Genomic DNA, 13200 nt, shown 5'->3' on the forward strand with positions numbered 1-13200 from the left:
GTCATGCTCATATGGTCAGTGCTGTACGTCTACAGAGTCATTCTGCTATGTGCCAATATTTCAGTGCACCAGACATGTTTCTACATTCTACGCCAATTGGAATGTGGCAGGAGAGGCTCTATGATGGCTTATGGCATCATTCTCAGCAGCACAGTGTTGCAGGGGCCATGTACTAGACCAATCAAATTGAAGGATGCCACTCTTAGCAGATGCTCATTGGCTCAGCCATCGTGCAGAATGCCTGCTGCCCCAATGAGCTGCAAAAGTGAAAGTGTTCCCCAAAAGTGGGGAATGAAAAATTATGTCCCAGCTATGCAGCCACTAAGGTAGCTATAGTAACTCAATCTGCAAGGTCTTGACGAGTCTGAAAGCATGCAACGAGAATAAGAAGTTCAGTCCTATTTGCTAACGTCAAGCTAGACGCGATAGATGTGGATAGAGCCGAGAAAGATGCGATAAACTTACCACGTCCACTCTCCTCTCCCAGTCAGTATTTGTATCAGACAGAACCTGCCTGACCTTGGTAAGTTCGTGTTCCAGCTCCTTTGCAGAGTAGAGCTGACAAAAAAAAAAGAAAAAAAAGGGCTCGGAATGCAGCACTGGTATATATCTGCAGTGATGATGATGTGTTATCTGTGGTGTCCAGCCATCCATTATCTTGATCCCAAACAATGTGTAGGTGGGTGTACTCCATAAAACATACAGAGTACAGGCTCTGAGAACATTCCATGAACATTTCTGGTGAACTAAATGGGCTGCCTGTGGTTTACAAGCAAGATCCATTGATCTCTGAATCGGGCGGACTGGCTCTGAAGTGTTGAGTAACAATTAAACCGTCTTGTTTGGAGAGTTAGTTTTTCTCACTTGGTAGAAAAAAAGAGAAGTGTTAACCGATCATGCTTAAAAAAACAGAGCATTTGTCCACAATGATGCAATGTTGCAAGCTCCAAAGAAAGTGCTGAAAAGCCAAATCAATCATGTTTTAAAAATTTCTGAAACTTCAGACCTACCTGTGTTTTTGGAACTTCTTCAAATGATCTAATGAACATCTCTTCATCCACAGCTCCTGCATTGGCTGTTGCAAGGAAGCAAGAGATAGGTTAGATGCTTTCATAGAGTGATTGTTACAACAGAAACAAATTAAAAATAACCTGAAGTAAGGCTACACCAAGGCAACTAAAGTTACCACAGATGAGAGCAAAGCAAGATTGTACAAACAAACACGGTCACTTTGGTGCTTCAATATTATTAGAAAAATGAAGTGATAGTTTTAAATATTAGGTTTAAAATAAGGCGATTTCGGGCACTCGGCCATTCTATCTGAATGTCCCCCACTTGAAGCTCCGGGCCCCACAAACCAGCAGCCATAAGGATTACATTTTTGATTCATTGTTGCTGTGATGTTTCCAAGTGTTGGTACATTAATCTTACAATGTGCAAGGACTGAACATTGATGCAAGCTCAAGTTTGCTTAATGTTGCCATTCATAAAAGCAAACAAACCACAGCACGCATGTTACCTGTTATCACAGTCATCTATGTTAGTACAACCTTCTGTTTATTCTTAAGTACGTACACACAGTGAAACATTTGCGTCAATAAGTCACTGTTTCCTGAAAAATACAGGTACGGTGCTTTCTTTTCTGTCGTACTACTGAATTTTTGTCATATTATGATGTACAAATGCATAGTTTGGCCACATTACATTGCGAACTTATGCCAAAGCTTAAAATTTTATTTCGAGTTTTGCTTTGTAGTAGTACCGTATAAACTGGGATATAGGTCAAGAGATTTTCTTGAGAAATGTAAGCTAAATTCACCCTTTGTCTTGTATAGCAGTCTTTAGCGGAATGCGAGTTGTCATGTGGCAATTAACTGTATGCATTTTAGCAAACACTAGCTGAAGCTGAGTTCATATCCACACATGAATTGCTCCCATATTTTTAAAATTGTTTTTCTTGTCACTGCATCACCCTGACAGTGCGCTTCTTTCTGATAGATCCCATGTGTGATTTTTAAAAATTATTTTGACTAGTGAGTGATGAGTAGCTGCGTGCAGAGCACTCTTCAGCGGTGATCATGATAACTGTTGTAAACTTCACTGAAGCAAACGGCAACATGGCCGCACAGCACCAGTTTAGCGTTTCTGTAAAACAAAAAGTGCAATACTGCCAGGCACAAAAATGAGAACTGTCAGTGCACAACCCACGTAAAACGTAATTTTGTTGGTGTAGTGCAGTGCATCCACAGCTTGAGGACGTACTTGTGAATTTCGTGCGAGAGCTCCATGTGCACTCACTACTAGTGACCGAGCAGTCAATTCGCTGCACAGCTGTAGTGCCGTTGTGAAAGTAAATGCATTTTGGTGATTTCCTTTTTCATTTTTTTTAAGGTGAGGAGTCAACCTGTTTTCCCACTCCAGCTATATTTTAGTTTATATGGTAATCTCAGTGGTGGAACAGCCATTTCACCTTTCGACGCAGGTACTGGGGCCGGCACAAAGCCGATTTGGCGCATCAGCAAGCACTTTTGGTGCAGGGTCCCATGCATGTGTGCTTACCATATACCATGAAAATTGTAACTGATGTAGTTGATATGTTGTGGAGATGGGTTTGCATGAGGCTTACCCTGCAAGCGCCGTCAGTAAATGACATGACGCTCTTCCATATCGCGACGCACAAAGAACGCTACGGCAGGTTTCTTGATAAGGCGCAGAGAAGGTGCCACAGATTTCATCGTTAACAAACGCGTGTTTATTAACCCAGGATGCAACACAGTGCAAAAGTCATGGATTGCGCGCAAAGGCTCACCACAAAACCGATCGAGTATGCACGCGTGCACCGAACATGACATCATGCAACATACTCATGTCCGCCATGCACATTAGGGAGTTTTTGAATAGGGGCTGCAAAAGGAAGAGAGAGAGAGAAATAGCGCTAGCCCCACTACAAATATGCGAGACACAAATAGGGATTTGCGGTTGCGTTGGCGAAGCTATTTCATCGAAATAACATAGCGACCCAAACCAGACAAAAGCTTTGCGTCAACGAACATGGCAACACCCATAGAAGTGACAGTTCTCGCCATGTACCACATTCGACCTCATTCATCAATCCATTCTTAACTATGCACCACATGCGACTCTGACAGCATCGGCTCTTTTGCAGAGCCTCGCTATCATCCACTAACATTGAAAAAGCTTACTTTTAACCCTAGGATGCGACATCCTCCTTTGGCAAACTCCACGATACCACACGGGTTCAGTGAACACCGAAATAGAGCGCCAGTAAAACAGTACCATGGCACTACATTTTACGCCCGTCAGAGAAAAATCGCGAATGACAAACTTGACAACTCTAATGGGCCCATAGAGTTTCTCACTATTAGTGAGTAACTATGGATAGGCCTCTGCTTCCTATTATGATGATGATGATAGAGAGCTGTTGGTTTTGATTTCAGTTTTGCTAGCTGCGAAGCATTGAAGGAAGGAGGGTTTTGCACTTATGCGTGCTTTGGCACAGGCTTGGTGCTAAGGCCAGCTCTTGGCGCAGTTCGGTGCAATTGGCACAGCTGTTCCACCACTGTACTCTGCTTTCCAGGCCTCTGTCAAGCTGCAGACCACTACTTTTAGCCCACAACACCTTTCCAAGATTGTTTTGGAAAAATAAAAAGGGAGTGAATTACACAATGGTTATAATGTGGCATGGCATGGACATATAGACATCTGTTGATGGCATGCTGAAAATGTGTCGGAAATATGTTACATTCTATTGTTACTACTACCCTGTGAATTATCACACATGGCTAGTAGTCATAGCCAGAACAACCATTACACCATATTACTGAAGCAGTGTCTTCCGACAGCCCACACTGCTTCTACCACGCTATGATGCAAACGGTTTGACTACAACATTGGAGATGATGCATGTAAGACAGATATTTAACTTACAAAGACGTTTAGCATCCTTGACTCTCAGAAGTGATGCCCTCTTTCAGAAAACAGCCCTAAAGTTCGCTTTATGCAGCAGAATAATTTTAAGAAACTGTCTAGGAATAAGACCTGTCCACGTGCCCTTCAAGCATTTGCAGCCAATGCACCACTCTTGTTACAAGTCAGGGAAAATGACTTCAAAGAGAATGTCAATACTTTTGTTCCAAACCAGGCAGCCAGAAGGCTGACAATAGTTACACATCTACACAATGTGTCACGGACAAATAACAGCAGGTTGATTCAGAAATGACAATCTCCTTTAACAAAATGAAATAAAACTTAATGTGTTGGTCCTTGATGGTTACCCTTTCTCCAGTCCACGGGCACCTATCTCATTTAGTAAACTTCCCAGCTACTAATATCCTTTCCTGCGGGCTTGAAAAAAATGAATTGTTGGTGCTCAAAGCTGTGTACCACTCACGATAAACAGTGTTAGGCAGTAAAAACAGCCCAACTGCCCGATTTGTAGCAATCAATTTTCATTTCCTTTCTCTTCAAATGACAGAAAGAAACATGTCCTTGAAGAGCCCAATTACATCAATGGCCAGGAAAGTCTAAGACATTAGCAAACATGACAGTGGCCACAACAATGATTAATGCAACCATACCTATATAGCAATGGAAGATGGACTGAGATATCCAGCACACAAAAAAAAGTGTGAGTTACAGCTAAGCAGGTTATGGCATACATAGTTTAATGCTAAAGAAAGCTCAAAACTGTGCATGAATTTCATTATGCAATGACCATAATAAAATCACACGATGAGAGATGGTGTGTCAACTGAGGAAGCAAACAGCTGAATTTAACGAAGATATATATATTTGGAAAGGTGAGCAAAAATTAGGCCAAGTTGCCTGGGTCTCAATATTTATTTGGCCCTCTCTTATATTTTTCTTTTCTTATCTTTAAAGCAAAGGCTTCTGAAGAGTAACACAATACGAGTGCAATCCTGCTAATGCTTGTCCTAGCTTAGTAGCAGCTTTGCTCTCTAAACAATAACTTACATTTCCGCCATATAACTGAAAGTAAAACACCCCAATTTATTATGGCCACAAATAAAGAAAAGCAATAGCAAAAAAGTTTCAGAATGCCTGGCAGGTAGCATTTTTGAAGAAATTATTGACAAGTCAGTTTATTTCTTAGAGAGTGGAGTGTGAGCTCAAGATCACTAAGTCAGGAGGAGGGCCGTTGCTCCCGTTTATGTTTGACATGCACATAGAGTTACATTTGATACAGGTAATGTTACATATTTTCTACATACATTTAGTGGCATTGTTTCTACGTGCACACTGCACACAGATCATTTACATGAATTTACATGTCTGATAAATTTGAAAATGCACCACAATATAATACATATGCTTAATTCCCACAGCGAGCAGTTTTCTTTTCTTTTCCTACCAGGATTATAGTTCAAGGGATCACATTTCCTTGTAGGAAATGTCATGCCTAAGCAGAAATGTTTTTAGATAGTGTTTATCAGGTGTACTAATATCAATTTCATATTGCACATTGCTAGGTGTACTTGCCGCAGTTATGACGTGAAACACAAGAGCAGGAGCGAACGCTTCTACATGCACATGCACAGAGAATGCCAAGGCATAATTAAGTGTTAGAAACATGTTAGATACCTGATACAGCGGCCTTAACAGGAGGAGCACCTTTCAAGCTATGCTTTCGGGTGAGTGCTTGGCAAAGAAAAAGAAAAGAGTTGTTGTGAGAACCAGCTACAGGCAGAAAGAAAAAAACGCAAGTACTATCACAGACAAATGAAATGTGAACAGAAAAACAAACAAACAAAGAAACAAACAAACAAATACATAAAAATTCCGTTCCATCTACTTTAGAAAAAGGTGTGACTCGTTCTCTCTCAATCAACGAAAACATGCCTCATGTTAAAGTTCTAATCAGACACTTTGATATGTCCACTACATGAAGCACAGCCTTCAACGTTTTTTTTTTTTTTTTTCAAATTTGTTTCTTTCATCCCAAGTTTCATTTTGATGTGATAATGTGTTTATTATAATATCCCAAGTCATCACCAATTCCCAAATTATCGCCACAACCCTCTTCATTCATAAAATATGTGCTTCATACTATATAGACAGAGTTGCTCTCGTGCCGAAAAAACCGACCTAACTAAATAATCTCGTAAACCAAGAAGTCACTCGTATCGCTGCACTCCTCGGCCCCCCCATAGCTACATTAAGGCACCTGAATTAAAGGAATACTTAGATAAAAGAAAAACGAAAGGAAGAAAAACGAAAAGAAATCTGTATTACTGAATTATAATTAATGCCTGTACAATGTCGAAGAAGGTACCTTATGGGAGAAGGCTTGATAAGTCAGAAAAATGCTAAAATGAAAGACAGGTGACAATGCCATCTTGAAAATCCCATGCCAGCTCACCATGATGCCATTACTTTAGAAAGCATTGCCTCAGGCCTAATTAATTTTTTATTGCTAAAGATGGACTACATTTCAGCAAGCAATTAAAGTTCAGCCTTCATTTTCTCTTTTATGGTAATCAACCTCTTACCATGAAATTAACAAAAACGTAATTCTTAAATTAAATTCTGGGGTTTCATGTGCCAAAACCATGATATGATCATGAAAAACGCCGTAGTGGGGGACTTCAGACTAGTCTTGACCACCTGGAGTTTTGCACAGTACAGTACACACATGCACAGTACACAGGCTATAAATTTGAAATAACACTTGATCAGGCTAAAATTATACAGCATTTCTCTTTAGTGCCCTTTTAAGATTAAAGCAATGGCACTACATTTGGAGGCTCATGTGTATGGTGACCAAACACAGCATATTCAGATGAGGCTGAAAAATCATGGCAGTTTCAGCCAGAAAGCAAGGTTTAGCATTGTGCCGGAACTCTTGAGAAGGTGTTTACTTGGGGGCAAAATGTTGGCACTGTGCAGCATGCAAAGCAACTAATTCCGAGTAAAAGGAACAGTGCCCTGGAACTGTTCCTTGGCAGCTACCAAACCTTGACAGCTACCAAACCCTGGAAGCTATCGGGCATCGCACAACGCTGCTATGACGAAAAGCGCCACCAGTGGTGCTGCAAACATCACACCTCGATGGTGCATGAAATGAGACCGACGGGAAACCATTGGTGTTATTCAGCACCCAGTGAAATATTAGACAATGTTAGCTTGATATTTAGTGCTCAGACCACAGCATACACACTGCAGCAAAGCAGGAATGTTAATATACTCTGTGTGCGCAAGCATACTGTGTGCACACACACAGTATACACACAGTGTGCGCATGCACACTCTGTGAACACTCATGCTAGCAGCGGAAGACAGAATGCTGTCCTTGTTCTGACACAGAGGCTTTGAGCATAGCGTTGATGGTGAGTCCACCTTACTGCGTTGGTTCTTTGGACCAACCCACTCCACAGCTCTGCGGTCTTAACCTTCTGCGCACAAACTGCAAATGCACTGTCGATCGTGGGACAGCACAATGGCAGAGGTAGCGTGAATGCACCTAAGGCGTCCTTGTCATTGATATCGCAGTGAAAAGCTTGCGAGGCACCTTCATCATTGCCAGCAGATTGCATTTGCTGGTGCTCACTTGACTAACACTTTCAGTTTGGGCCTAAAGGCACCAGCTTCTCCGCTCAAGGAACTGTGGCAACCAAAGGAGCTTGGTGATGACTTGAGCTATTATCATAGTTGAATGACAAATGCTAACATGTGGGTTGCCCACAACTTCTAATGGGAGAAACTCTACAGCAGCAAGCACATAGGTTAGACTGCATGCTGCTACAACAAAGGTTAATCACTGTACAGCAAGAAAACAATTGGAGTATTCCCTTCTTTCAAAGTTGCACAGCACATCTAAAAGAACTTTGAATAAAGATACCTCAGTCACTTTCTAATTACGTATCGTCAGCGATTTGTAATAAGACAACACTGCTGGCAGTTGTTGGTTCGTCAACTCAACTGTAACAATTTTCCTTTGTTAACAATCAAACCACCATGTACAAAATATTGCAACTTCATGTGAAGTAGTGCCCACACAGAAACGTGAAAATGTTTAACTATATTTTTGCATTCATAAATATTTCACCACTTCAGACATACCAGCCAGCAACGAAAAAAATAAAATAAAGAACATCGAGGAATTAGACTAGAAAAGATAGTAGCAGCCAAATCACAGTTTAAATGTGCATTTCTAAATTAAATCAAGTACTGAAATTTGTGTTAAATTGAAGTAGCGAGACATGTTAAAAATGCAGCCACCTTTGATGTTCAAGTTGCTTCTTATGTTGACAGGGCCACTATAAAATAGTGCCATTGACCCCTTCCCTACAAATGTGGCTTGTTATTTAAATGTGTTTGTATAACTATTTTTGGACATATGTTGAAACACCACCTGGTCTGTGTGCCTATTTGTGTAACAAGCTACAACTCCTTTTTGGAATGAATTATATATTCAACTTTGGTTAATTACACCTTCAGGTAGTTATAAACTGTGGCTTCAAGAAATCTGAGCTAACAGGTGTCAACTGCTTGCAAAAATTTTAAACGCACATTGTAAACATGCTCGCGTCCTGTCTCCTCTGTTGTCCAGTGCAATCATAAGCCATCTAGCCCAGTAGTGCACACACATTAGGACTTACTTGATGGTGTTGTGCCTGTAGAGGGCTGCTGTGATGGCTTAATGGGCGTTGCCAACACTGCTCGCCGGTTTGGAGGTGCACTGCTGGCCCTTTTTGAAGCCTTCCCTAAACTCTGTAAAAGGGACCATTTTCCGAGATCACCCACAAACAGGAATATGAATGCCCAACCACAATGCTCGCCATCACAGACTATTTCACTGTTTTAACATTATTCATGGTGCAAATAGTAACCCCGTTTTTCAAAGGTAATGAGTGAGTGCAAATATATATATATATATATATATATATATATATATATATATATATATATATATATATATATATATATATATATATACCTATACACACACACACACACACACACACACACACACACACACACACACACACACACGCAGAAGATGGAGGGTTTTGCACCAGTCCTGAATGCATAATATTAAAGAAAGAAAAAAGACGAACATTACGGCATATGTTAAATGTTAAACATATGGCATAATGTTCGTCTTTCTTTTTTTTCATTTTCGAATGTTATGTATACATATATAGAAAATTCTTATTTGAAATTTTCATGCTCTGAAAAATTTTGCAGTAGGTGTACAAATTAACAAGGCTAAGGACTGCAGAACAGTGACAGCAAAAAAAATAAGATGTCTTTCTCACACAGCCATGCTGGGATTACGTGCCTATTCCGACAACTTTCCAGCAACTATGCAAAGCATGAGTGAATTGAACAAACAGCCACGTCCAGCCCCGAAGTAAAGTGCATGTAGCCATGCCTCTCTTTTGCCAACCATGTATTCCGGGGGAAGGGGAAGGAGAGGAGATGTGAATCTCACAGCAAACTGCTAACCAAGAATGCCAGATAAGCAGTTAAGTGTCAAAGAGATGGACAGTACTAGAAATCTGCAAAGCTCCAGCAATCATCTTAACCTGCACACAATCAGAGAAATGTACTGCGTCAGAGCGTTAAGCAAAATGCACAAAAATGCACAAGAGACCTAATTTACGGTGTGTATTTAAGGCCAACTGCAACAAAATTTCAATTTGGCTAAATTCGTAATTAGTGAGTAGCATATACCACTAAACAACCTTGACAAAGCTACAGGGCAGGTAAATGTAATTTTCTTATCAGCAGCTTTTCAATAGCAACCTCGAGAGACAATGCATGCGCCTGATTGCTAGCGGCTTTGATGCAAGTCCCAGCACATCACCTCTAAAATTTTAACGTGAAAGTGTTAAGGAGCCCATGTCATAGAAAATCCGGAGTTGGTGTCAGACGTTTCAGTGAAAATATTTTCGAACCACGCATACCCAGGCCTTCCGTGTGATGCAAGGAATAGACTGAATTGAATTTCTCAGATTTCTCAGCTCTCAGAATTTCTCAGCTCTTGGATTGTAATTTGCATATACGAGAAAACAATTATGTTATGCACAAACTGAAATAAAACCCCCTCTCCAGCATTTCTACAATGCATATACCAGAGATGAAGTGCGCCATTTTTGAATGCCGGCACGTAAATATCTCGGAGTCCATGGAGCGACGCGCCCGCTTCCTTGAAACACTTCCAGATGACGCTTGCCTCCTCTGCATCGCGACCCATGCAAGAGGCACAGTTTCTACCAAAAAGCTCACCTTCCTGCATAGTGTTTGCAGCAAGCGTTTCCCTGTAAACATTACGGTTACATACGCTGCAGTTGCCGAGAAGTGTGAGAAGCAGTCAGGGATCTTTTAATGCTATCACGTTCCACTCTTAAAGGTGAAGCTTAAGTGTCCTCCAAATTTTTTCCATGCATCGTAGGCAGCTGCAGGTGGTGCCTTATTTTGGAAGTCATGTGATCCAGAGTCGTGCGCCACTTACAGCAAGTGTAATGGCATGATTTCTTTCAGTTATCAGTTTACTTACGCAAGCCTTTTGTGACGCATAAACTCATTTTTAAAACATAAAATACTGCATAGAGGCTGTTATGTATCTACACTATCTGACTCTAGACTTCTTACGTGGTCCAACATTTTATTGCATTTGGCCTTTAGGCAGCTCGTATTGCACACAAAGAATACGCTATGGCTGCTGCTCAGCTGCAAACACTTCTCTGTCATGGTCACATTATACATCTGGCAAGGCGCATGCAGTTTTTTGCAATGTAAACAAAATTTGTATACATGCACAAACCATGCACTGAGCCCCCAGTTAAGCAGCGCTGTTGTCTATATTTACTCACCGCTTCCGCATCATTGATGTCGGAATGCTTCAGAGAAACGTCATTGAAGAAAAAAAAAAAGGCAGAACCCCCTTATTGCACAAGTCACCTCATACAATGAAATCAAGGTCCATAAGTGCCAGAAAAAGGCAACCCTTTAGCATTTCTATAGGCTGTTTCATATGGCGCGATTTTTAGTGAGTGGCACAGCGAATTCCATAGCTCAGCAACCGTCACAACGTCATGGGCTCTCTGCGACTGAATTCCAACAAGTTGGTCGTGCCATCGCTGAGTCGCAACGATCGGTGCAATGTGGGAGGGGCAATGTGTGAAGGAACAAAGCACTGTCAAAACAGGCGCTTTCCTGTTTTACCGCACGTTAGTAGCTCTGTGGAGCAATGTCACATGCCAGTTTTAGTTGTTTTAATATGGCGCACCCACCAGCGCCTGCGGCTTAGGAGCTTCATAAACATTTTTCTTTTCTTCTGCTTATACTATTCGTTTAAAAGGAGAAGCTGCACGCTATCCAGGTCGAGAGAAGGACGCCGCTTCAAGATAAGGCATGTACCCACTTGATCGCCACTGTCTTCAACCTCTTCATCACTACAAATTGTGCCAGCTGCTTATACATGCACACTCAATAGTAGCTTGTTCTTCTGCAAACGCGAACACTCATCCAAGAAAAATGTTGTGGCTTCCATGGTAACAATGAAACTAGCGTGTAGTAAACGTAACCGCCCCACCTACGCCGCACAAGCCACACGCTCATATTTGAGGTGTTGTGTAGCGTCTCACTCACCGCATCTGCAAGCTGTCGTGAAGTCTCAACGCATTTAAATGTTAAAAAATGGTGAACTTATTCTATTATCGAATAATAATAGGAAAATTAGAATATTTGAATAGTTTCCATGTTGCTTTTACTTAACAATGCAGGCATGGATACTCTGAGCAGGGGGCAACCTTGCGCATCGCTGCGATGGAAATCGCGCTGCCGCAAACGCATGTGGAAGCTGCCAGTGAAAATCGCTCTGCGACGTGCACGGCAGAACGATTTTTTCCCCCCCAATCACGCCACATGAAACAGCCTTATGTAGAAATCCTACAAGATATTAACTCTTTCCCTACCACACCCATTGGGCATCGTTAGCTTGCTAACGATGGTTTGAAACACTTATCTAGACCTTTCGCGCTGATCACGGACACATTGCGCTTTCAGATGTGGAGGAGGTGAACTATGTATTTGTTTTATAAACAGTTGGCTTTTTTATCGCCAGGCTGCGAGTTCTGAATGCACTACAAAATTTTCGCAATCATCAAAGCAGAAAGCAAAAATGCTCGCCTGCTATCAATGGTTTCAAACGCCGCTTTCAAGGCCTTTTGTGCCACTCACAGACACACTGCGCCATTGGACATGAAGGAGAACTATACTTTGTTCTCTAAGCAATTCGCTTTTTTACAACCAGGCAGTAATCTTTGAATGCGCTTCGAAGTTTCGCGATTGGCAAAGCAGAAATAAAAGATGGCTGCCTCAAGGATAGGCACACGCACTTCGAAAGATCACAGATCTCACGATTCCGCTGCGTCTACGGCTGACTTTATAGATGGATCGAGGAGCAGCGAGTCTAAGGATCGTTTCTTTTTGTCGGACTTTGAGTCTGAGGGCGATGACGACGCAAACCAGCCCGGAACATCGGCGGCCGCAGCCTGGCACGCCCGACTGCAGTGCATGCAGTTAAATTTTTGTAGTGAAATACCTATACAATGAAAAATTCATTTTTTCTTATACAATGCCAATTAGACAGCAATACATTTTCTATATCTCATAATATTCGTTACATATCTTTCCTAGTAGATAGAACCATATGTTTACAAACTTTGCTCAATTTTACTGCACAATCTTGATTCTGGCTATTTATATTTCTTTTATGACATGCATCTCGTTAATAAAAATTGTATTTGTGAAAATTGCATTCATTCTGCTTTTTGTTCATGTATAACATAATATACTGAGTGCAGTAGTTTCTTCAGAAAAGAAGATCTAGTGTAACCTACCAAAAAAAACCATTTTCCCCATGGTAGGGAAAGAGTTAAATGGTGAACACATGGACATGGGGGGCCAGCTCGCTAAACAAAGCAAGTCTACACCCAATACATTCATTTAACACATCTGCAAATTTGTCCTTGGTTGCATAAACATCGCACAAAGAAAACTCAGTGTCGAATTATGATAAAGAAGAGCAAGAAATATGGTCTTGCTCAGAGCAATAAACAAGCATTGAAGTGTGTCTGCCCATATGTTTTCTGATGTCTTTCTGCATTCACAAACACACCTTAACTTCCACCTTCTTAATTTAAAAAAGGA

At 41.2% G+C, this 13200-nt stretch overlaps 1 protein-coding gene across 7 annotated transcripts in view; it reads right to left on the reverse strand.

Annotated features, from left to right (window-relative positions):
* chb (chromosome bows) overlaps positions 1 to 13200 on the reverse strand; it is a 217347-nt gene that overhangs the window by 70201 nt on the left and 133946 nt on the right. For 4 of the 7 annotated variants that reach the window (XR_011894844.1, XM_050179160.2, XM_050179157.2 and 1 more), the window contains 5 exons: positions 10860 to 10886; positions 8640 to 8751; positions 5623 to 5679; positions 1011 to 1075; positions 466 to 558 (listed from right to left, as the gene is read on the reverse strand). Coding sequence is in view for 6 of the 7 variants with exons in the window: in XM_050179160.2 (XP_050035117.1) it covers positions 466 to 558; positions 1011 to 1075; positions 5623 to 5679; positions 8640 to 8751; positions 10860 to 10886 (354 nt within the window). In the remaining variant the exon portion in view is untranslated. The remainder of the gene's footprint in view (positions 1 to 465; positions 559 to 1010; positions 1076 to 5622; positions 5680 to 8639; positions 8752 to 10859; positions 10887 to 13200) is intronic. The other 3 variants (XM_050179158.2, XM_050179162.3, XM_050179159.2) reach the window with 2 other exon arrangements.

The sequence above is a fragment of the Dermacentor andersoni genome, chromosome 5 (genome assembly GCF_023375885.2).
Source record: "Dermacentor andersoni chromosome 5, qqDerAnde1_hic_scaffold, whole genome shotgun sequence".
NCBI lineage: Eukaryota > Metazoa > Arthropoda > Arachnida > Ixodida > Ixodidae > Dermacentor > Dermacentor andersoni.